Source organism: Magnolia sinica, chromosome 12, assembly GCF_029962835.1.
Source record: "Magnolia sinica isolate HGM2019 chromosome 12, MsV1, whole genome shotgun sequence".
Lineage (NCBI taxonomy): Eukaryota > Viridiplantae > Streptophyta > Magnoliopsida > Magnoliales > Magnoliaceae > Magnolia > Magnolia sinica.
The window spans coordinates 640,416-665,910 of record NC_080584.1 but is presented as its reverse complement, the minus strand read 5'-3'; the positions used below and the strand labels follow the sequence as shown (position 1 = coordinate 665,910).

The 25,495-nt window shown below is 40.7% G+C and overlaps 2 protein-coding genes across 2 annotated transcripts; one reads left to right on the top strand and one right to left on the bottom strand.

The window, feature by feature from the left end:
• Nucleotides 1–245: 245 nt before the first annotated feature.
• LOC131220730 (large ribosomal subunit protein uL14x/uL14z/uL14y-like) lies at nucleotides 246–6,218 on the bottom strand. Its single transcript, XM_058215544.1, has 4 exons — nucleotides 6,062–6,218; nucleotides 2,431–2,715; nucleotides 1,013–1,054; nucleotides 246–477 (listed from the first exon to the last, which is right to left on the bottom strand). Exons 1-4 carry the CDS (start codon nucleotides 6,072–6,074, stop codon nucleotides 395–397), a joined length of 423 nt encoding a protein of 140 aa, XP_058071527.1. The 5' UTR covers nucleotides 6,075–6,218; the 3' UTR covers nucleotides 246–394.
• Nucleotides 6,219–7,563: 1,345 nt separating this feature from the next.
• LOC131220729 (uncharacterized) lies at nucleotides 7,564–23,839 on the top strand. Its single transcript, XM_058215543.1, has 3 exons — nucleotides 7,564–7,755; nucleotides 21,537–21,649; nucleotides 23,516–23,839. Exons 1-3 carry the CDS (start codon nucleotides 7,650–7,652, stop codon nucleotides 23,594–23,596), a joined length of 300 nt encoding a protein of 99 aa, XP_058071526.1. The 5' UTR covers nucleotides 7,564–7,649; the 3' UTR covers nucleotides 23,597–23,839.
• The last annotated feature ends 1,656 nt before the right edge of the window (nucleotides 23,840–25,495 follow it).

Here is a 25,495-nt window from a genome sequence, read left to right as displayed (position 1 = left end):
TCAGGTTATATATAATAGAGTTGCAGTGAAACCATGCTGCCGTCTGATAAAGATCAGATGATGAGATGCATGCTCAACTAGCTTGGGTTATTAGGAGATCATGGGATGACCACTTTGTCACTACGTTCAGAAAACGAGACATACGCTATTGGTAACCTGCATCAGTTTAGTCACAAACACGCTGAAAAAAGCCGAGGTCAATGGGTCTAGATATCCAACACAATGATTTCAGTCCAAGAACAAGCGATGAAAAATAAAATAAAAAGCAACTGCTATTCTACTAAAACAAATCCACAAGTCAAGCTTAATAAGTGCATGAAACTGCTTTCATTAATGCAGTAGCCGCCGATAGTATTCGAAAATTGGCAGCACACTGCAAACAAGGAACCCTTTTTCATACGATGGCATTGGCTGCGCTAGCGATACGGGGCCACAGATCAGCACACTCCTTTCCAATGGGGCCAGTGATTGCAGATCCTGTATGAACAGAGGATACATGAGCTTCCCTGAGCCAATAACCAAATGTACTGGCAGGACCTATATAGATGGATCCTGCCTCAACTCACTACCCAAACAGAAGATTGAAAATTATTAACAGCATCAGCAAGCATTGCATCCCACACCATGCAGAGATGTTTGTCCAATCAGTAGTGCCCACCTGCTCGGCGTTACCATGGATTCTTAAAGATCCAGAATACAGCAAGCATTGTATCTGAACAGTAGAAAACATTGTCAACATGGTCCACTTTCAGCTTCACCACTCAACCTCAACCATTCAGCAGGATGACTGGATGTGCTCCAAGCAGATGGAAAGATTCAATTATCCAAGCATCTCTAAATGTGGGCCCACTGGGCAATGCATGTCATCCAGGCATATCCCCAAATGTGGGCCCCACTGGGCAATGCATGCTGACAAGCACGAGGTAAGAAACGAGATGATCAACTTGACTTGGTGGCATAACATGGGCAGATGATATGCAAAAGAAAAGGATGAAAAACAACAAATTCTCACCTTTCATTTCACCCTTTGGGTTCACTATAACACCAGCATTATCTGAAACCAAAATTTAAACAGGAAAAGAAAATTACACAACACAAACCCATAAATAATGCCATTTTCCTGTAGAAAAATAGTACTGATCCAAAGATATTAAAGGCAAGAACCTTGGGTGTCTTGAGAAACATCAATTTGACCATGATGCATCTCATTAGACCATGTAACCATTTTAACATGTGTGCGACTCTGGGCAACTTGAGAACCATCTAAAACTTATCAAGCTCTCCAGCTTAGAGTCGCTAGAAGGGTGAAACAAAGCAGAAACAGATCCAAATGCGAGGGCGGGCAAGTGTCTACAAGAAGGCAAGAACCTTGGGTGTCTTGAGAAACATCAATTTGACCATGATGCATCTCATTAGACCATGTAACCATTTTAACATGTGTGCGACTCTGGTCAACTTGAGAACCATCTAAAACTTATCGAGCTCTCCAGCTTAGAGTTGCTAGAAGCGTGAAACAAAGCAGAAACAGATCCAAATGCGAGGGTGGGCAAGTGTCTACAAGAAGGCAAGAACCTTGGGTGTCTTGAGAAACATCAATTTGACCATGATGCATCTCATTAGACCATGTAACCATTTTAACATGTGTGCGACTCTGGTCAACCTGAGAACCATGTAAAACTTATCGAGCTGTCCAGCTTAGAGTTGCTAGAAGCGTGAAACAAAGCAGAAACAGATCCAAATGCGAGGGTGGGCAAGTGTCTATATCAAAACATTATCAAGTATAAGCAGCTAGGAAGTGGAAGCAAATGTGATTCAAAGCAGGGGCAGCACTCGACAAGAAGGATTTGCAACTGAGCTCCTGCTCACAAAAAACTAATACCCAACTCAGGCTAGCAATGGGGATGACTCAGGCTGACAAAAGCTAAATTTTGGATAGGGTCCACCTGGTAGGTTGTTCAACACCTGCAGTTTAAATTGGGCCTGAGACCTTTACAGGCTAGAAAATTGCTGGAAAATTGAGACACTAATGACCAACCCCATCATTGACACATGAGAAAGAACCAAACCCAAACCATAAATCATCTCTATGCACCCACATCAATAGAACAACCCACACGGTAGAACACTACCAGCAACGCTGAGTAGACAGAAAGAGTTATGGAAGGTGCTTGGATCCTTGTAGCATAAAACAAACCCGATGAATCGGGCACAAGTTCAGATATGTGACAGAATGTTTTTTTTCTTCTTTCAGCAGGATGCAAGAGGACAGCAGTAAGAACTGAGTAGGCAGAAAGAGTTATGGAAGGTGCTTGGATCCTTGTAGCATAAAACAAACCAGATGAATAGGCACAAGTTCAGATATGTGACAGAATTTTTTTTTTCTTCTTTCAGCAGGATGCAAGAGGACAGCAGCAAGAACAGAGGACGCACCTTCAAAATACATGTAAACACCATCCTTTCGCCTAAAAGGCTTCCTCTGGCGAACGATCACAGCAGGCATCACCTTCTTCCGGAGATCTGGTTTACCTTTCTTCACAGTGGCCATCACCATGTCGCCCACACAAGCTGATGGAAGCCTGTTAAGCCTGCCCTTGATGCCCTTGACGGAGATGATGTACAGATTTTTAGCCCCAGTATTGTCAGCACAGTTAACAGTGGCTGCCACTGGAAGACCCAATGACATGCGGAACTTATTTCCCGCAGACCCACCACGTCCTGCAAAGAAAACACCACATGAGATTTTGTGAATGAAGAAGATAAACAGAAATGATATCTATTATGAAATTGATCATGAAAATAAAGGGAAGGAAAGATAAAAATCGCAACAGTTTGAGAGCCTAAACAAAAGATATAATATACAAAACTAAACCAACAAAATGGCGTTTGAAGTGAAATATTCTACAAACATCCATTGGAATATAAAACCATACTTGGAAAAGGAACAAAAAGAAAGAACAGAAGCTGATGCACACAAAACAACAAATCCTTTAACACAGAAGCTGATGCACACAGAACAACAAATCCTTGAACACTGGAGCTGATGTACACAAACATCAAATCTTTTATCCTTGCACAGAATAATACTAAAATCTAAAAGCTAGTAAAGATCTACTGGGAAATGATATAGTAGAGTTAGTGTGCAGTGAGCTGACAATGCGCAAAGCATCAAAACTGTAGGATTTAATCCATCTGTTGCCAGAAAATGAAGCTAAGAGAGATGGCTATTTAATGTTAGATTTTATGATTTTCTAGACTAATTAATGTATAACCCTAGTTTAAACAGACACATTAAATGCTTCAACTTCTCGTCTCTCCTTCAAATGAGAGAATACTCCCCCAAACAGCTTGAAGGTTGCAAGGTTAAGGATAATAGAAAGAAGAAAGAGGAGACAAAAAAACAGAATGTGAGTGGCCTACATAAGTCTTGGAATGTAGTGATTTTTTAGGAATCCATTCATCATGGTTTGGCGTGACGGATTAGCTGATTGGATGGCATATACACAAAATTTGGACTATTTTATGGCGGGATTACCCATCTCAACTGTTCCCCATGGTATAGCCAATGCAAGTCTTGAATCAGCCTGATTTTTGGGCCCAGGACAGCACAAGGTGGTGCACCTGATGGACAGGCTGGATCTCAGCCACATGAAATCCTCCATCCTCATCAGCAAACAGGGACGCCCCCACATGACTAGGCATAGTCACAGAAGCATTTTCGATTAGGAAACTATAGGGAGAGAGAAGAGCTTTGGAGCAAGAGAGAGTTGAAGCATTTAATGTGGTTGCAAAAACAAGGGTTATACATTAATTATCCTAGAAAATCATAAAATCAGCATTAACTAACATGGTATTCAAATATGGTTACATCACGTAATGGCAATGAGTGGCGCCTGTTACACGATACATGGCCACAGCAGACCGATACAGACTCGTAGCAGGCCGATACATTTTTTCCTTTGAAAAATTTCAGCCATTACAGGACCATAACAGCTGTAATGGCCGTATCATAATGACCATAAGGCTAGCTGTTATGGTCCCCATTGGCGTTATTGAATACCTTGTTAACTAGCCATTTTCTACAGAAGATTTTTTTAGCATCTGTTGGATTGAATCCAACGATTTTAATAGTATGTGCATTGTAAGCTTAAAATACACTCACTCTGCAAGATCATTTCCTAATCCTTAATATTTAAGCCTTTACAAGAATCCAAATAAATAATCTATGAATGTGTACGCATCATGTTTAATTCATCTACATAGAGTGAGCTATTGGGCCCTTCACCTGATCAAATATATAATTTGTACATGTGAGGCGCGTGCTATAGCAATCCAGATCATTGATCTAATGGGCCTCACCAGTAGTGCTGTCAGTGGGCTGGGCTGGCCCGATGACCAAGCTCGGGCTAGAGTATTAGGCTTGGGGACCAGGCTTGGGCTTAAAACTCCAGCCCATTTCTCAAGCGGGCAGGGTTTGGACTTACATGTCCAAAAGCCCGTCAGCCGGATTCACCATTAAATTTTAAAATAAAAATTTTCCCTCTGAAAATTCAGAAACCCAGCTTGAAATTTTGAAAAACCAATCCATCCCTCTTGTTAAAATTCAGAAACCCAGCCATCTCTCTCTCTCTCTCTCTCTCTCTCTCTCTCTCTCTCTCTCTCTCTCTGAATGGCTCCAATTGAGCTCGTGCTGGGCCCTACATGTGTTCGGGGCCGGAGGCTGGATTATTTTGGCCCGTCATAGGCCCAGGATGCCCTCAAATCTCAATGTCTCCCAAATTGGAGGACCTTTGTGCTTTGATCTTTTGACCATTTTCATTTAATGTAAGCCATTGATATATTGCACCATTAATCTTTTATTTTATGCCATTAGTCAAAGGGGCAAGACCTTCCAATCTGGATGCTTTTCAAAACATCCCCTGTTGAAGGTGAGGCCCAACAGATCAACATTTCTGATCAATGAGATTATTCTAAGCTGAATGCTAGAGGCAATGAAAAAATCCCCTCTCCAAATCATCTGCCATTTAAAAAAAAAAAAATCAAAGAAGTTTTATTCAAATCATTATGATAATACATTATACCTCCATAGCATAGCTCTACATAGACTTGAACCAAATAGAGAAGCCCTAATAACAGAAATTTATCAAATTGCCCCTGAATCCCATCGTTACCATATGGACCTTATATAAACGAACCATAAGTCATAACCCGCACAAACAGATCCGTAATTGCAGTCTTGGGCTCGCTTGAAAACCAACTCAATGGCCTATCAAACAAGACCAATTTCGTATCATTTGGTACCCCACAAGTGGCCCACCAAAAAGTGACAAACATATATAAAAGGGGGAAATTATTAATCACTTAATCAAACACTATTAACAAACTAGACAAATAAATCCTAGAAATATAATGACCATACATTGATCCTCTCAGGCCCACAATGTAATCTAACCGTTGATTCCATCAGATGGATCATCAGGCCTCGGATCTAGTCCAGATCATCAGTCAAGGTAATTTGAACGGTTGGCGTCTTAAAATCTTGATGAATCAGCTTGCATGGCCATTTGGTTGCATCAAGTATCCTCAGGCCCTGAGTCCCAATAAGTGGGGCTCATAGTTCTCTGATCTAAAACAATGATCTGATGAGCCCCATCAAGTTTATAACTCAGCATATAAAAAAAAAGTCAGACTTGGATGGCCAGGATCTTCCAACCTGAGAGACCTGACTTGCATATCCATCCACAGTGGGGACCCAAATTGATCAATAGCCCAGATCACCTCATCATGGGCCCCGCCTGTAGGAAAGGATACCCCACCCATACAAAGGCCGGATATCATGCAATTAGTCATGTATAAGGATCGACATCTAAACCTATCAAGTCCAAAATCAACATAAATGAAACACCAGATCGCGCAAAATGTTCATGGAATCGATAGATATTCAAACCCTACTGCAAATACAAACAGATCTACATAAAGATGGAGCAGAAATCCATCTATTCGACAATAGATATTAAAAATTAAAAAAGAAAACCCTAGAAGAGAGGAGAAGAAAAGGGAATACCTCGCTTCGACATTGTTGCAGACGGCTGCTGCCTTCAATGGCTTGGTTTAGGGTTTAAGGCGTTGATTTTGGCGCTGAAAAACTCTATTTATAGATGGGAGACTCGGTAACGTGCACAGCGGGTACACCAGATGAAATTCTACTCCAGCTGGTGGGCCCCACCTATCGTGTCCCACTGCGGGCACGTCCTGGTAATCTGGCATCCATGAGCGGTGCTGCACAAACGAGAGTATGCGATGGAAATCATGGCTCACGCTGGCCAATGTGACACATGTGAAATGCCTCAACCGCTCATCAGGAGGGTCCAAGGCCTAGCCGTGGTGGGCCAAGGAGTTGGCCAGTTCTGATCGACAATACTAATGCGACTCATTGGAGGAGAAACCTCAAAATGCATGGCACGTGTGAAAGATCTGAGCCATTCATCAGGTGGGACCCACCCAAGAGAGAGGAGAAGGTTGGGCATGTGCGTTCCTCGGGTGGACCATGCGATGCATGAATGAAAATGGAACGTGTATCATTTCCCAGGGGAACTACCGCGATGTGTTACATCTGCTCCGTCCATTCGTTTCCCCAGCTCATTTCAGGGCAGGAGCCATGAGGCAGATCTAAACCGGAAAGGGATTGGCTACTCCTCCACCTGGCTGGTGGTCAGTGCTCTGTGGAACCCACCATGATGTATTTGTTTCATCTATTCCGTTCACCCACTTTTAAATATCATTTTAGGGCATTAGCCCAAAAATGAGGTGGATATAAATCTCAGGTACAACACACCACAGGAAAACAATAGTGATTAGATATCCACCATTAAAATCATCCTAAAGCCCACTGTACTGTTTATTTGACATCCAATCTGTTGATTAGGTCATAAAGGACCAGATGAAGGGAAAAAACAAAGATCATCTTGATCCAAAACTTTTATGGCCCCAAAAAGGTTTTTAATGGTTGACGTTCATTCAGCATTGTTTCCTGTAATGTGGTCCACTTGAGATTGGGATATGACTAATTTTTGGTCTCATATTATAAAATGATCTTAAAAACAGATGGACGGCATGGATGAAACACGTACATCATGGTGGGTCCCACAGAGAACCGACCATCAGCCATTGGCTGGTGGCAGGGGGAGCAGCCAATCCGTTTCTAAACCACGGGAAACAGTAATAAGGATAAAGAAGCCCACCGTTGAAACCTTGATATGGCCCACTGGGAAGTTTATATGTCATCCAAACCGTTCATAAGGTGATTCCGATCTGGATGAAATATCAGCTTTATCCAAACTTGTATGGCCAGATGAATTTTTCAACGGTGGGCGTTCAATCCCCACTGTTTCCTGTGCTCTACTTGAGATTCCGATCCATCTCATGTGTCTTTTTTATAAACTAAAATGATATGGAGAAACGGACGGACGGAGTGGATATAAAACATTCATCACGGTGGGGCCCACGGAGCATTTGGTTACACTGCCTTCCTGTTGCAGGTATCGTTGGAAAGCGGCATCCTCGATTCCCATATCGCGCGAATCGCCAGAAGCTGGCATTTCTGCTAATTCCAGAAGAGAGAGAGAGAGAGAGAGAGTTGCTAAGATACGCCGATGGGTGAAGCGGAACCTCCACCTCATCTTCCTCTGCCTCCTCCTGAGCAGCAGCAGCCAACAACAACAGCAGAAGCTCGTCCTCTGCGATTCGATCCCAGCAGAAGTAAATCCTTCTCTCTTTCTCATCTGACCCCAAATTCTCTTCTTGATGCCCTAGCTGTGTTTTTCCTCGGTTGATATTCTTTTGCTCTTCTTCTATCGTCCTACTGAAAAATCAATCTCGATTTATTGATGATTAGCGAAAAAAATCTTTACGTTATCGAGTTTTGAGCTTCCATCTACTATTTCAAAATGTGGTAATTCACGTCACCAGTGTCGTTGATGATTGATTGTTCAAAACCTACATCAGACCTTCCATTGTGTGGGCCCCATCACGTGGATCCCCTGGTGCGTGGGGGTCCATTCATTAGATGGGCCGTGCAAATGAAAAGAGTGGATGATTAAGGAAAAGATGCCATCTGCCCACATTCATTGTACATGTGTGGCCTACCTGATGTGTTGATCAGCTCGACTTTCAGGCCAGTGCATCTACACGGTGTGGCCACGTAATGTATGGCCTAGATCTCACGTGCGTGCCTGCAAGTCCCCTCGTGGGAGTATCTGCATTCCTTTTCTGTCCTTCCTTTATTCAATGTAATGATTTAGGGCCTGTTTGCATGCAGTAGCACCGACCATAACTGATAATCTTATGAGTTTCCTTCCTAGCACTAGACAAAAGGAAAATGATTGGGAAAGTAATGCCTCTTTGATGCAATCACCCCACATCCCGCATGTGCACACTCCACACGTCTGTACAAGAAAAGGACCACTTTCCCTTTTTAGCCCATCACTACTTTAATTTTCTTTCAAATCTCTACATCAGGAAATTTCCTTTTTCTTTCATATCTTTATATTAGGCAAGGAGTAATTTTAGATTTTTTTTTATTTAAGTACTTTCTTATTTAGGTGTTTTCTTAATTACAATGCTTTCTTATTTAGGTAGTTTTCTATTTTCTCAAATCTGGGCTAAGCTAGGAATTCTATTTTTAGATTCCATAGCTTTATCATATACTATAAAGACTGGTTATAAATAAGGCCAATGGCGTATGGAATAAGACAAGTTGATTGATATTATCTTTGAGTAATTCTCTATTTCTCTACAGCAGTTCTTGCATTCGCAGTCCCTAGCATTTGGCTAGAGGATTGTTGAGTCATTTTCCTACAATCTCTTTCTTCTTTTCTTTGATCTATTTGCTTCCCCTCCCGGGGTTTGCACTAAATTGGTATTGGAGCAAGTTCTGCTTTTGGGAGACTTAAAGAAGGTAATTTTCTCATCTCAATCCTGCCCTTTCATCTTTCCCCTAAAGAACTGCCAAGTGAGCTTCCACCCATGCGTGACCTTCAACATACGACTGATTTGGTACCTGGAGCACCATTACCAAATCTTTTAACATATCGAATGAACCCGACAGAATATGCATAGCTTCGTCGACAGGTGGATGAATTGCTAACAAAGGGTTTCATTCTTGATAGCCTCAGCCCGTGTACCATGTCGGCGTTGTTGACACCAAAGAAGGATGGCAGCTAACGAATGTATATTAACAGTCGTGCCATCAACAAGATAACAGTAAAGTACTATTTTCCCATTCCACACCTAGATGAAATGCAGGACATGTTAGCAAATGCTACAATCTTTTCGAAGATTGATTTGCGAAGTGAGTAGCACCAGTTAAGAACTCGTTCTGGAGATGAATGGAAAACTGCTTTCAAGACAGAGAATGGATTATATGAATGGCTCGTCATGCCTTTCGTCTTGACAAACGCACCTGGTACATTCATGCAGGTAATGATGCAAATTCCACCGCCATTCATTGGCAAATTTTTTGTTGTATACTTCGACGATATCATTATCTATAGTCGTTAACGAGAAGATCATTTGGACCATCTTCGCCAAGTCATGAGAGTATTACGCAACAGGAAACTCTACATCAATTTGAATAAGTATACCTTCATATGAGTTCTGGCATGGTTTTTATGGGTTTGTCATTTCAGCAGAAGGCGTGAAGCTTGATTCTAAAAAGATAATAGCCATTGTTGAATGGCCTACTCCCATAAACATTCATTAGGTTTGCAATTTTCACAGGCTTGCGACGTTTTATCAAATGTTTATTTAGAACTTTAGTTCCATCATGGTGGCCATTACTAAATGTATGAAGTCTAATCCATTTGAGTGGACTAGAGCAACAACAAAGGCATTTCAAGAAATCAAGCAAAAAATGACAAAAGCTCCAATTCTTAGACGTCTTGATTTCGAAAAGGTGTTCGAAGTTGCCTATGATGCATCCCACATAGGCATAAGAGGTTTCCTAAGCCAAGAAGGACATCCAATGACCTTTTTCAGTAAAAAACTAAACGAGGCACGAAAGAAGTATTCTACATACGACATGGAGTTTTATGCTATTGTACAAGCTCTGAAGCATTAGTGTCATTACCTCATTCATCAGGAATTTGTGCTCTATTTTGATCATGAGGCATTACGTTGAATTCTTAGAAGAAGTTTAACGCTTGGCATGTTAAGTGGAGTTCTTACCTTCAAGAGTTCATATTCAACCTAAAACATCGCGTTGGCATCGAAAATAAAGTAGCGGATGCCCTCTATCGAAAATCACACTTATTGTCTACCTTATTAGTTTCTTTTATTGGATTTGAAAAACTTAAAAGCATGGTGTGCCGTAAAGGCCGTTACATAAAGGCGTCGTAATGGTCGTAACAGCCGTTATGGAAAAAAATGATCCATAATTGCCGTTAATGGCGCGTTATGTCCCCTATAAAGGCCATAATAGCCCAATAATGGTCTATTACGAGACAAATACAAGTTTTTCATACTTTTTAATCAACATTATGGGGCATATACAGGTTTTTCGAGCGCTTTTTCAATAAATTAAAAAAATAATAATAAGAGAAACCGTTACGGGGCCGTAACAACCGTTATGCCCCTTATCGTAAAGGTAACGTTGGTGGCCGTTACGGCCGCCGTTACCATTACGGAACACCTTGCTTAAAAGGGACCATGCCGCAAATGATGATTTTGGGAAAGTATTTTCAACACTCATTTATGGCGCAATCATTGGGTATCCAAGATTTAGCTTGCACTATGGCTACTTATTTTATAATATGAAATTGTGTCTTCCTAAGATTTCCTTGCGAGAGCGTGTTATACGTGAGCTTCATTCATGTGACCTGGGTGGTCACTTTGGTATCGATAAAGTGACAGCCCTGGTCAAGGAGCGTTTCTACTGGCCAGGTTTGAAGAAAGATGTTGGGATTGTTGATCGTCAATGTCAAGCGTGCCAGCTAGGTAAAGGTAGCAAGCAGAATACTGGTCTTTATACGCCATTACCTGTGCCAGATGCTCCATGGGAAGACGTCATTATGGATTTCGTCTTGGGATTGCCTAAGACTCAACGTGGCTATTATTCTATTTATATTATGGCTAACAGGTTCTCGAAGATAGTTGATTTTATCCCTTGTAAGAAGACATTAGATACCAAGCACTTCGTCAATGTTTTCTTTAAAGAGGTGGTTCGTCTACGTGGTGTTCCCAAAACGATTGTATCTGATCGTGATGTTAAGTTTATGAGTTACTTCTGGTGCACCTTGTGGTCTAAGATGATAACTGAGTTCAACTTCTCAAATGCTTACCATTCGCAAACAGATGGGTAGACTGAAGTCCTCAACTATAGTCTTGAGAATCTACTTCGATGCCTGGTTGGTGATCATATCGGCTCATGGGACATCGCGTTACCTCAAACTAAGTTTACTTATAGCAATTTTGTGAACCGCACTACAGGACTCTCTCCTTTTGAAACTGCAACGGGTATGCAACTGAAACAACCTATCGATATAGTCCCACTTCCTAATGCGACTCCATCAAGCCAGAATGTTGAAGCTTTTGTAGAGCATGTTAAGGAGATACATGAAGAAGTTAGGCAAAAGATCACCCTTAGTAATGAAAATTACAAGGGACATGTAGATGTTCAACGACGTTCTGCACAATTCCAAGAAGGAGATAGAATTATGGCGCGACTTAAGCCTAAGCAGTTTCTAGCAGGCTCTTATACAAAGCTCCACTCCAGAAAGGCCAGTCCTTACCACATTTTGAAGAAGCTAGGTGATAATGCATACCTAATCGAGCTTCCACACGATTCTGAAAGGGGATTGAACCCGATTCTAGGTGGATGTGTGATGCACCGACAAGGCGTTCTAAGATATCTTCCCTCAACTAGCTAATCTAGGCTCGGATCACTTTGTCCTATTTTCACAATGTTATTCCTTTTATGGTAGATCTACTGTTTGGTGCTCTCCATGCTGTAGGAGCTTGTCTGATGATGAGGTGATAAAGTTTATCGGTTTGCTAGGCTTTCTTAAGCACGTTGCGCTTTCTCCTCAAGAGGAGGACTCGATGATATGGAAAGGGCATAGATCTGGAAAATTTAATGTGGCCTCTTTCTTTAGTTTCGTTCCTGACTCTGGCAGCACCCAAGGTCCTTCCCATCAATATCTCCACTGGCATTATAGGGCCCCTCCTCATGTGGCAACGTTCATGTGGCTGGTTGGTCAAAAGAGAATTCTAACCATCAACAATCTTCAACAAAGATCTCTTATTCTCCCAAATATTTGCTTACTTTGCATGAACAATGTAGAGTCAACCAACCACTTATTTATCCACTGCGCATTTGCTCAAAAAGTGTGGGACTACTTCCTCCTCGAATCTCATGTGGCTTGGTTCATGCCGGAATTTGTGGAGGTTCTTCTCCGGGCATGGCACAGAGGAGGTGGCAAGAAGGCGAGCAAGGTCATTCGGATGCTGATTGTTATGGCAACTCTCTGGTCAATTTGGCAAGAGAGGAATGAACGGTGTTTTAGAAATGGGAGGTCCATGGTGGACAAGGTCATTAAGATAGTTTTGGATCTTGTTAAGGGTTGGGCTTCTCATGTAAAGCCAGCTAAGGCTGGTTCCTTTTCTTTTGTGGCGTCTTAATTCTGCATTGTATTTTTTTCCTGCCTTTGGGTAGGCATTCCAATAAATTTCATTCTCTCTCTCCAAAAAAAAAAGGAGAAGAAGAAGAAGAAAGAAAGAAAGAAAGAAAAGAGAGACCTCATTTCAGACTTCTAATAAAAACCCTCAAAATCTTTACCACATGAAGATTCTAAAGAATGCAGTTACAACCACACATATGGATCATATATCCTCAAAAATCTTTAAGCACAACTCAACATGTGGGGCCCATTGAATAGGCCATAGTACCTGTAAATTGGGCTTTTGGGGCCCACCTCTTTATCACATCCTTGTTATCATTCCCTCTTGCGTTACTGTTGGTTCTCATCTGTTAGAGCATCATCATAGCCTTGCCAGTTGCCACAGCTATTTCTTGTTGGCCAATCATTCACATCCTCGTTCCCAACACAAGTCACCCCCCATCCCCAATTGGATTGTCTTTGGTTGTCATATCACGTGGACAAATAACCTCAATCTGCTCTCTGCATTTTGTCTCCAATTAAGGCTGCTTCAGATGACCTCCTCTATGATTCTCTCATTCACAGCCTTCCCGCATATCCATCTCAGCATCCTTGTCTCCACAATGCTCATCTTCTTCTCATTGGTGTGTACTGATTGCTCAAACACCATATATGGCAATGAGCTGAATGTCGATCCTAGAATTTTTCACTTCAAATATTTGGAGATCATGCAACACCTCACATGAACATCTCCATTTCGTTGACCTAGCTTCAATTCTATTGGAAATATCCTCATCCATTTCACCACCCTTTTAAATTATAGAGCAAAAATACAAAACACGGTTAAGAATCAATTGGCTATCAAGCTAAAGCCTGGCAAGGATACTTTGTCTTGGTTCTACTAATTTTCAGACCTTTAGACTTTAAAGCCTTCCTCCAAACCTCAAATCTAACATTCACCCATTCCCTGGTCTTCTTGATTAGCACCACCTCATCTTGAAAACAACATACAATAAGGAACCTCTCCCTGACCTGTGGAGGTTAATTAATCTACAACAAGTGCCAAAATGTATAGTCTTAACCTGGAGACCCACACTACAAGGAACTTGTCCATCATATAACACTCTTGTAACAACACCATACATGTCTGATGATTCCAATGTAACTCTTATACTTCCAAGTGTGACAACCTTTTTAGTTCAAGGTGACCATCTGTGTGACCAGTCGAACCAATTGTGATAATCTTTTTTTCCCACACGTAGATGTGAGATTAGGAACGTTTTAATCTTGCATTTGTGAGTGTCATGTTCCATGTCTGTCTATTGTGTTTCTAGAAGATGCTTGGGCTCATGACTCTTGATTTCACGGTTTAAAGCGAAAGGTTCTAAATTTTGAAAAATCCCACTATTGATAAAAATATGTAATTACAAAGATCAAAACAAATTCATTCACATAGTCTCCTTAGCTAAGCTGAATTAGGAAAGTTCTGTATACAATTAGCTAAATCTTCAAAGTACTCATCATTTAACCTTCAATTGTTCAGATTTATTCAACCTATAAATTGTGTGATTGCACATATCTATATTTTGCATATATATGCCTATTGGATTGTTTGTGGGGTTTCATTGCTAATATATTGCTTACTATATTCCGCGGCCCGATTCTATGAAACAAAACATGAATTAAAATCTAAAGCGAGTATTATCTGACTAAGGCGGAATATATCAAATAAACTAGCAAAGCCAACTAAACAGACAAATCAATCTGAGTAAACAAATTTAAACTGTCCCATAAAAATGAAACATATGTCAAGACAGAAAAATTGTCGATCAAATATGCCTCTTGATGTGGATCTAATATGTCTTATCAGATACCTGTTCCAGTTCCCTCGCTCTAAAACAATTAATAAGAATGATTTCTAAGAAAAGTTTATGCATATAGAATTTATGATTTTTAAAAAGTCAAATTGCCAAAGTCTCCTTGGCACTACCTATCCAAGTTCAGGGGCCAATAGTTCCCTCATTGCAAAGATGTGCAACATTGGTGGAAAACATAGTGTATAGATATTCGAAAAAAAGTGCTTCTGCCAGAATCACCATCACAATACCTATTCAAACTTAGGGGCCAGCAGTTCCCTTATTGCTAGAGCATTCGAGTTTTTGAAATCAAAGTGTATGCATGAACTAGAAGAGGAATTGGAAAACTGGAAATCGAAGTTGAAGTAAACTGGCAAGCAAAAACTATTGACTTGCAAACTGAAAATATCTCACTGGTGGGTGCCCTTCCTCAATTAACTTTGAACTTCATCTTCTTCTTCCTTTCCAGAGACTTTTAAGAGCTTTTATTGTTTTGTTTCTTCTCTAGGAATTAGAGTTTTAGCGTATGGGGAGGACAGGAAGGAGAGTGAGTCTCTGAGGGTTAAGAGTGTGAGACATGGTGAGAGGAAAGAGGTGAGGGGCTTTGTGTTGTTAGATTCGTGAGAAGGTAGGAGACGTGGGTTTTGCGTTTGAGTAAAAGAAAGAAAAATAAGGGCAGAGTCCAGGAATGGAGCAAATCCAGAAACTTGTTGCTCAAGACAAGGAAAGACAAATGTTTGAGCGGAATCATGGATATCGATACTCAATAGGGAAGAGAAAGAGGGATTCAGTTCTGAAGAATCTCTAGTAGAGAGGGAGCGCATCAAGCTCAAATATTTATCTGTCATTTTGAAAGAGGAGACGGCATCAAGGTGTTCCAAAACAGTAATTGCCCCCATATCGCCCATTACGGCCCTTTTTTTTTTTTTAAAATACTGTTACAGGATCGTTACGGGGCCATTACATTCCCTTACAGGGCCTTTATGGCCTATTTTTTCTGTAACGGCCATTTTGACCCTGTAACGCGTAATGGTTATGACCATTATGTAATGGAACCGATTTTGAATACCTTGGAAGGCATGGCATAAAAAATCCAGAGCTCTGTGGCTCAAATAAGGAGACAGGAATACGGCATTTTTCATTTCATGGCCAATGGAAGATGCAGAGTTAACTTCGTAATCTAGCTGTCTGTTTGCAACATCATTGAAGAGAATCTTCAGCGCATCAGAGAACCAATAGTCGATATCTTCTCTATGCTGTATTCAAAAGAGATTTAAAATGCATCGACTTGATGGGCTTTCACATAAAACCCTCCCAGCGGGAATGGCAGAGCATTTGGAAAGAGTGTTCGATGAGGAGGAAATCAGCAAAGTCATTCAGGAGATGGACCCAGAAAAGGCACCTGGGCCAGATGGATTTCCAATGGTCTTTTTCTTTCAGATTAAGAATGACATTATGGTGTGTGAGTGATCCAGGGTTCAATCCTAGGTAGTGTTTCCTTTCAAATTTTATTTTATTTTTTTATCAAGAATGACATAATGGATTTCTTTTCTGAATTCCATGAGCAGTCCAAGCTAAGGGGCTGAACGCAACTTTTATTTCTCTAATACTGACAGTTGAGGATACAACTGAAATCCGTGATTTCGGACCCATAATGCTTATGGCTGGGTTATATAAAATTCTGGAAAAGGTGCTTGTAATGAGGCTTAGAGAGGCCCTGGGTTTTGTTATATCCCTGTTCCAAGGTGCTTTCATAAAAGATAGGCAGATTTTAGATGGCATTTTGGTGACTAATGAGCTTACAGATTGTTGGTCCAAAGCTGTCAAGGAAGGTATTGTGTGCAAGATCTACATGGAGAAAGCCTACAACCATGTGGGTTGAGATTTTCTGCTTTATTCTATGGCTTGAATGGGTTCAGGGAGAAATGGCGAGGATGGATCAAAGAATGCATTTCATCCGTCACCTTCTCAATTCTCGTTAGCAGGTTGCATGCTGGATTTATCTCATAGCTCAAGAGATATCCATCAGGGTGATCCTTCATCCCCCTGCCTATTTTTAGGGGTGGTGGAAGGTTTTAATCTTCTAATCGAGAGAGCAGCGGGGTGTGGTCTCATCAACGACTTTCTGATTGGCTTTCTAGTTATGAATTTCACCCACCTTCAATTTGCAGATGACACATTTCTCTTTTGCAAGGCTTTGATGGGTCAGATTATAAACATCAAAGGAGTTCTAAGATGCTTTGAGGCCGTTTCTGGATTGTGGGTTAACTTGAAGAAGAGTGCTATGGCGGGAGTGGCAATAAGTAGCGAGAGAGTGAAAATCTTGGCTAGACACATGGGCTGCAGATCTGTTTCACTCCTGTGTACGTATTTGGGCCTCCCTTTTGGGAGGAACCCTCGATCCAGATCTTTCTTGGATCCTATAATTGAAAGGGTTGTTGCGAAGGTTGTGATACGGAAAGGAAAATGTCTATCTTTCGGGGGTAGGATATCTCTCATAAAGGCGACTTTGGCGAATCTCCCAGACTTTTTTATCATTATTCAAGATTCCTGCGGCTGTATGATCAAGGACTGATCGGTTTCAAAGGGATTTTTTGTGGGATGGATGGAATGAGGGTAACAGACTCCACCTGGTTAACTGGAAGGAGGTTCAAAATCCAATGAAGTTTGGGGGCCTTGGATTGGCAACACCAAAGAGAACAAATTGGATGCTGCTAAGTGGTGGTGGAGATTTGGGGAGGAAACGGAGGCTTTGTGGAGGAAGGTGATATGGGAAAAATATGGGGTTTCGCATGGGAGATGGTTTCTGGGAATGCGGGATAGATGGAATGATTCCGCAATATGAAGATACCTGAGCAAAATCGGTCATCAGCCTAGAGATTGAGACAGGTGTATTGCACAAGAACAGGGCTTGAATTGGATCCTGGCATTTGATTTAAGGTGGGCAAATGTGTGATAAATTCATATTCTGGTTGGACTCTTGGCTGGAAGAGACTCCATTTGCAACATCGTTTCGACCTCTCTTCGTACTTGCTAGATGCAAGGAAGAGCTCATCAGTGACTGCTATGAGTTTTTGGGCAATTCTGTAGTTTAGAACGTTGGATTGAGAAGAAACATGTGTGATTTGGAGGGAAGCATGTTTGAGGTTCTGTTGAACAAGCTATCAGCGATTCAGCAGTCATTACAGACAGATGTATGGAAGATAAGAAGCTATGGAAATGGTCTTCGGACAGTGAGTTTTTCAGCAAAATCCATGCATTCCAGACTTACAAGTGGGCCAGCCAAATCCCCTTCCCCTTGTGCATTGGCTTGGAAATCCCCAGCTCCTCCGAGAGTGAAAGCTTTTGCGTGGACAGCAGTGGCCAACAAAATTCTGACAGTCAATAATCATAAAAAACACAGCATGATGATTCCTAATCTATGCATCATGTGCAATTTGGGGATAGAATCAGTTGATCATATTTTTATCGCTATGCTATGGCCAGGTCTCTTTGGAATCACTTCTTAGGAAGGTTCGGAATCAGCTAGATCTTCAATGGCTCGTTGGGAGAAGTTTTCTGCGGGCCCAAGTTCTGGTTAGAGGACGTGAAAATATCATTTGGGGATTGGTTTCTTTGGGATCCTGTGAGGGATCTGGAGGGACAGGAAGCAGTTTTGTACAGGAAGATTTCGTTGATGATCATCAGCTAGGCTCTTACGTCCCCAAAATTCACAGGATGGAAGGCTGAGGATCTGATGTGTAATTGGAATGATGATTTCAACAGGCCAAGCAACTTTCCTTAATCTATGTTAGGTGTTTTTGCTGCTTTCCATGCATGTAATTCAAAGACTTTATGTGAGCATGGCATGGGGGTGGAGTAGGCAAAGCTGGAAAAGCTAAGTAGAGGCTGATTATCATGACCGTGTTTTGGGCAATCTGGGGTGTTAGGAATGGGTGTTGCTTCCGGAATGAGAGGGTGGGTGCTGGGGTCATTAGGAAAGCTAAGGAGGTCGTTAGGAATAAGAATTTTGTGTTGGGCCATTTATGTAAAGCGGACTTGACTGCTAATCTTTTTGCCTAGGCTGTTTTTTGTTTGGGTTGTATTCTTTTCTCGCTTTTTATGAGTTTCTTTATAAATTTGCTGTTATATCTCAAAAAGAGAAAACCGGGGGGGGGCTGTTGTTGTAGGGCCATGATGAGAAAGAGATCTGATGGTTTGTGTATAGCATGACTGAAGAAGGTGAGGGCTGTAGGTTGTTTGGTCCTTCTCTGTGCGGTATGTGAGAAAAATGAAGGGAAGGGAGGATGAGATGAGAGGTTCATAGTTTGAGGATTCAAAATGGAGGAGTGTGTGTGCTGGTGCATGTGATATAGAAGAACAAAACGAGAGTAGGAGCTGTTTTGTTTAATCATAAGAGAGAGGAGAGAAAGCAGTCTTTGTAGAGACATCACATGGAGGAGATGTGTTGTGGGTGCTGTTAGATTGGAGAGAGAGAGAGAGAGAGAGAGAGAGAGAGAGAGAGAGAGAGAGAGATGTATGTGAAGGAGAGAGTTGAAACAAAAATTGTATAGTGGAATTCTTCAACCGTACACATGGCGCATTTTCACCGGAATCCAAACTGTCCAGATCTCTACCCCAACTATGGATGGATTGGCTAAGAAAATCCATTGGTGATTTTTATCCATGAAATCTAGATCTCTCACTATTTTTCCTTCTAACCATCCATCTACGATGTGTACCACAATCTAGATGGAGTGGATAGCCACACATGCATAATGATGGTTGAGAAGATGCATGTGGAGTGTGTGTGCTTTTTTTATTTACAGGATGGGATGTGTGCATGTGGCATATACATGTCACCTTACACATGCGTACCATGTATCATATGCATGGCCTCATTACGGTCCTTAGTATGAATGCATGTCATGCATGTTGGCTTAACATAGGGGGTGCATGCATGTATATACACAAGTATGCATTAGTGTTGTCATAATGATGCAATCTGCGGTATGAATCTTACGATTCATATCCATACAACATGAATTGTGTGTTCAAATCAGAAATCCCCACAAAATCGTAACCGAATCATAGGGCATTTTACAATTATCGTATCAAATCCTAAGATAAGAATAGTTTTCCTCAAATGTGATGTTTTCCTTTCCTCATCTACTTTTTAGTTTCCACCAATCCAAACAGACTCTAGAGGTAAACTTCTTGGAAGATGAACTTTAAAACTTGAAAGACAAGAATCCTTTATCACCACCATAATATGTATACCCTATACAAGTTCTCAGTTGCCAATATCATGAATGTCTTACTTTTCTGATTGATAAGTTCTTTTTTTCTAATGCATTTATAGTTGTCATATTTTTTTGATATTTTGACAAAATCAGGAAAAAAAAAACTAACAATTTGGACCCATTTGATTTTCCAAATCCTCCATAAACATCTTGTAAATAAGCAATTATTACTCTTTCATCCTGTTTGAAAATACCCTGTATTTCTGCATCGAAAGCCAGTTCAAAAGGACTGGTTTAAATTTATGGGCCCCACTGTGATATATATGGCATATCCATGCCATCCATCTGTTTTAGCAGAACATTTTGAGGCTTGAGCCGAAAAATGAGGCAAGTCCAACAATCAAGTGGCCCACACCAAAGGAAACAGTGGCCCCAATAAATTTTTAATGGTAGGTGTTCGATTCCATTTTTCCTGTGGTCTGGTCTACTTGAGCTTCAGATCTGGCTCATTTATTTGCTCATGCCCTAAATTCAATTGGCATAACAGATGGACGGTGTGGATATGCCCCAAACATCACAGTGGGCCCCACATATATTTAGCAGCATCGTCGGTTTTAGCATTCAAAAAAGTAGGCATCAAATCAGGCATTGGGAACGATTCAGTAATTACTGAAGGAAATAATTATTACCCATTTACAATATATTTACAGGGGATTTGGAAAATCAAACAGGCCCTTCGTGATTCTATACTCTATTACAATTTGCCATACAATTACGATTTTGACAACCTCATGCATTACTCATATTATTTAAAAGAGATAACTTAAATTACTTACATAAATACTCATTTTGGATGGGTTGAATGGCATGCATGACATACATGTGTCTGCCTTTGTCATGGCGTATGATGTATGCATGTGTGCCTCATGGTATGGAATGCATAAATATGGTTCACGTTGCATACTCACAATATCTCAAACTATAAATATGAGTCCCTTGTATATCTCAAACTATGCCTTCAACTTTGCCCCATTTAAATCTTCTTGATATTTGTTTTGTAAGTATTATTCTTTATTCATGCTTTTCTATGAAGTTCATTTAGGGTAGACCTTTACCCTTTCCATTAGGATCCAATCAAGGAAATTCGAACACAATTCTATTTTCTGTGTTCTTATGTTATGCACATTGATCTTCTGGTTGTGTTGATGGATACAATTGCGATATTGTCTGTTTCCGGTAGTATGGTAGGTAAATTCTGCATTAAGAGTGGAATTCTTTATCTGGATTCGCAGAGCAAGTGATATCATATCATTGGCAACCAGGTTTTTTTTTTTTTTTTTTTTTTTAAAAAAAAAAAAAAAAAAAAAAAAAAAAAAAAAAAACTCACCTATTGACTTGGCACTTGTCTGAGTCAACTCATTTGTCTGAGATATGAGTACCAATTCCAAAGTGTAATTGGGAAAATGTTTAAGTTTTTTCAGTCTCAGCTGAGTCAATCTTGGAAATCAAAAGACCAACTCTGACTTGAGTTTGAGATTTCAATCATTAAACTATCCTGCAAGTGTTTTCCTTTATGATGTGAACCTGTGATTTTGGTACTCTGTCCTGCCTAAATCGGATAAACCTTTATGTTATGAAATGTCTACAATTTTCCAATTGTTTTGTTTGCCATAATGCATTCTACATGGAGCAACCAATCCAATTATTTCTGCTCAAAATGTTACTTCAGAAAACATTGCAAAAAGAAATGATTGCTTCTGTGGTGCTTAGGGACTCTCCTTCAACTTTATACTTCTTTTATTTTCCAGTGGTTGGCATTATCAAAAGGAAGGCCCTGATTAAAGACTTAGCTACTGTATACCATGCTGAATGTCTCAAATACTGTAGAGAACTTCTGGAACTCCAGAGAAAATGGGAAGAGGTAAGCATTTATATATATCTCGTCATTTGATTCTCACATTTTATAAACTGAAAGTTTGTTGTCACTAAACCATTTTGCATTATATAGTGAGTTGACAGCTTTCCATTGCATCAAAATTATTTTCCTGCAACCAGTAATCTTCTCATGTTCACACAGAGAAGAATAGTTTTTAACAATTTCACATAATTAAACTTTCCACAGACATGCCACCTGAGGGTTTGTTTGTATTTTTCTTTTCTTTTGTCTTGTGTTTTGTTATCCTTGTTCTTTTGTGTGTTTTGCGCGCGCGTGTTTTGTTCTCTTTTCTTTTTGGCTGTTTCGCCCTAATAATATTGCTTCACCTTTCACAAGGGGGGGTGGTGGTTGTGTGCACATGGAGATGGCAAAAGCCCTCTTGTAAATAGCTCGATGTCATGGAAAGGGAACATCAGGGTGCATCATCATTGCATTCATTGAAGAGGCCATGATGGCAGATCACTGATGCCAGGGCAGGATTCTTCATGCACCAACTAGATTCCGGTCTAATCGCTTCTCTTAATTAATAGACTTCTTGAAAATTATCATGCCCGTTGTAGCTGTTGCTCTTTTTCGAGCACTAGTCTAATAAACTGCTGTTGCCCTTTAAAAAAAAAAAAAAAAATCATGCCTGTTGATAGGAAAACCCAAACTGTCAAGTTTGAATTACAGCATTGCTATGTCTTGGCTTGTAGGAATCTTGGCCTAAAACCTTGCATGGTATGCTTGGGTTTTCAGTTCTGACTAGTGGGGCCTGTGGTTCAATAATCCAGACCATCAGTTTGTTGCATGTGACTGTCAATGGACCACATTCTAAAAATCTCCCAGGTAGGAAGATCCCAAGTGCTAATGTTGGGACCCTTTTTCAGTTGAATGTTGACCTTATATTTGTAGGAATCTTACAATCAGGGAGATTTTTAGGGCATGACCCGTCATCCATCCATGTAGTAACGCAACAGACGATGATTGGATTACTGAACCATGGACCGCAATTGAGAGGACAAAAAACTTGAGTATACTTTGCACTTTGCAGAACCCCGAGCTTTGCAATATGCATGAGAACCAGATTGCCACAAAACCCTCCAAATCTCACAGAAGCAGGAAGCCCTTTGAATCTTTCCAAACATGAGTAAAAGTTCCAAAACAGTGATAAACACTGGAGAGGAACACACTGCAAAGAACCAGCACTTCGAAATGCTGTGAATGCCCCAGGCTATTTGTTAGTGTCAAATGCTTCTGATTTATGCTTTTGCCTTTGCTTGGATTTGCAATCTGAATTTTCAAGGAAATGTCAAATGTGTGTTTGATATGGATGCTCAAGAGCAAATTTATAGAAAATGGAGCATGCTTGTTGAGAAATGCAAACGGGATTCCCATGACTCACACATGCACCTGTGGGCGCATGCTGCATTTCAATTTGGCGGGCCCCACCATGTATATGCCTGACCAAAAAAATGGCCTGTCCACCCATCAATGGAAACATAGGTATCTCCTCTATGGGGCCTGCCAATGATCATCTTAGACCCCCATTCACATGTGCAACGTTCATGTATCCACAGTTGCACCTCCAATTCCCATTGGCAGTGCTGCTTGTTATATGGTTTGCAAGCATGCCAGCCTTTAAGATTACTACTCAACTGCTTGATGTAGAGTGCATAGCATTCCATTTTAAATATGAATTTTCTTTTATACTTATTTTCTTGCGGAATTCCACTGGAAAATTGCTTTTGCTCTTTTGCTCGAGAAAGCATATGAAATGATAGCTCAGTTTCACCAGCTTTGATTGGAGTTTGAAAGCATGAAATGATGGCTCAGTTTCAATGGCTTTAATTTGCTTTTGTTGTTTGGCAGCCATATACTGAAATCAAAATGCCTGATGACCCAAGAAAGGAGATAATGAGACAGCCCAAGCGTCCTAAGAAGACCAGCTGAGGTTCTTTACTCTGCCAATGTCTTTATAATCCAGGTTCTGTAGATGTGGTTCGCCAAACAGTCTTTTTTCTTTTTCTTTTTTTCTTTTTCTTTTTTTTCTCGGAAGGTTGAACAGCCAATTACCATGTCAGTGTAAATACCAGACGTGAGTATACAAGTATACTGTTGTAAAGATTGGATTTTTGTTTGTTTGGCGAAGTCACCTAAATGGCTCAGAGAAGGTGGCCATGCCTGTTTCACAGCTATGCTTGCCTTTTTTCTGCCCATGTTTTTCAGATGTATGCTAATCTGAAGGAATGAGACAAGCTTGAGTTTGGATGCACTAGCAAATGGAATTGCAAATTGCAAATCAATATTCACCTAATGAATTAGAAATACCAAATTGTAATTCCAGCATTCGTATCAGTGTCCGGGCTCTGAAATTGCACTGCCGTTAAGTTGGAACTTTGGAAAGAAATGCAGCTAGAATATGACCGCTGATAGCAGTTGTCATTTCTTCTCTATCAAACTATGTTTGTAAATGGCAATCCAATTCACTCGTGGGGCCCTCACTTCGGTGGGCCAGTAGGTTGTGCAATAAAAGCCATGCATCTTTGTTGGTAAATCCCATGTTACCACAGTTCGGATTGATCGATCAGGTGAGTTTCTGTCTGCACCCCCATTACGGAGCCCGTAATTTTAACTGTATGGATTGATGTGTATGCATGCAAGATGGTGGCAGATGTCCATGAGAGCATGATCCGCTATCATGTGGCTGATAGCATGTAATTTCGAATTATTATGATATGCGGCTGATAAGCACTGGCCCTCAATTCTGACAAGCAGAACCCATGGTTCAATGATCTAGGCCATTGGTCCCTTGAGTTCCCCTGTAGATGGATGATGGGCCAAAACTCTCCCAGTTTAGAGTTTTCAGTGGAATGTGGACCTTTGAATTTCATTCCTTAATCAGTACACAAATGGAAAGATGTAGATTGTGGAGTAGATGTTTTGGCGTGATCCATCCACCGTGGGACATAACATATCAATGGTCTGGATTACTGTCCCCACTTGCTGTAAATGAAAACCTGTGTTATCTACTTCTGAAGAGGAACCTGAATGTCCATGTATGCTAAACATCTCTGTGGGGTGGGACCCAAATTGCCCATCTGATGGGCTTGAATTCGGATGCACTCTAACATGCAGAACTGCTAATCTAATGCTAGTCCTGTGTAAGCCATGGCCTGGATCTACGGAAGCTGGCAAGATCTAAAGGATCTACATGTTCTTATGTAATGATATATGGTCAATATGCAACGGTCTGCCTGATATAATACTACTGAAGAGGAAAATGAATCATTCCGCCTCTCTAATCCACAGTCATGATAGTCTGTCGGATATTTTCAATGGGTCAGATTGTTAGATGTGGGGCAATGGATAGGCGCATGGCCTACTCTCATCTTTCTACCTTATACCTAAGGATTACTAACACAAGTACTTCCCAAGAGAAAATTATCTCGTAGGCAGCGTTTGGTTGCAACAAATATCATGAAACATTGCATTGCAATATTTCATGATTTGGTACAAAAAATCATCTTCTCATGATATCCATTGTAACCAAACTTATCCTTACTGGATTAGAAGAGGATTAGGTAGTTGGTTACTTGAGAGATGAGGATAATCTTTACCCTTATCCTGTAATATCTCTTTCATTTCAATTTTAAATTCAACATAGAGAGATAAAATGTGTGGGGCCCACCCACAAGTGGTTGCCAACAAGGGGGCCCAGGTCTGACATGCAAACTGATCTTGGTCCATGGTAGGCTCCACTTGATGGTTGATTCAGATCAGTCAACTATTCAACCACTTGTAGAATTTTAAATAAATAAATAATTCCTCCCAGATTACCATGGAAGAATT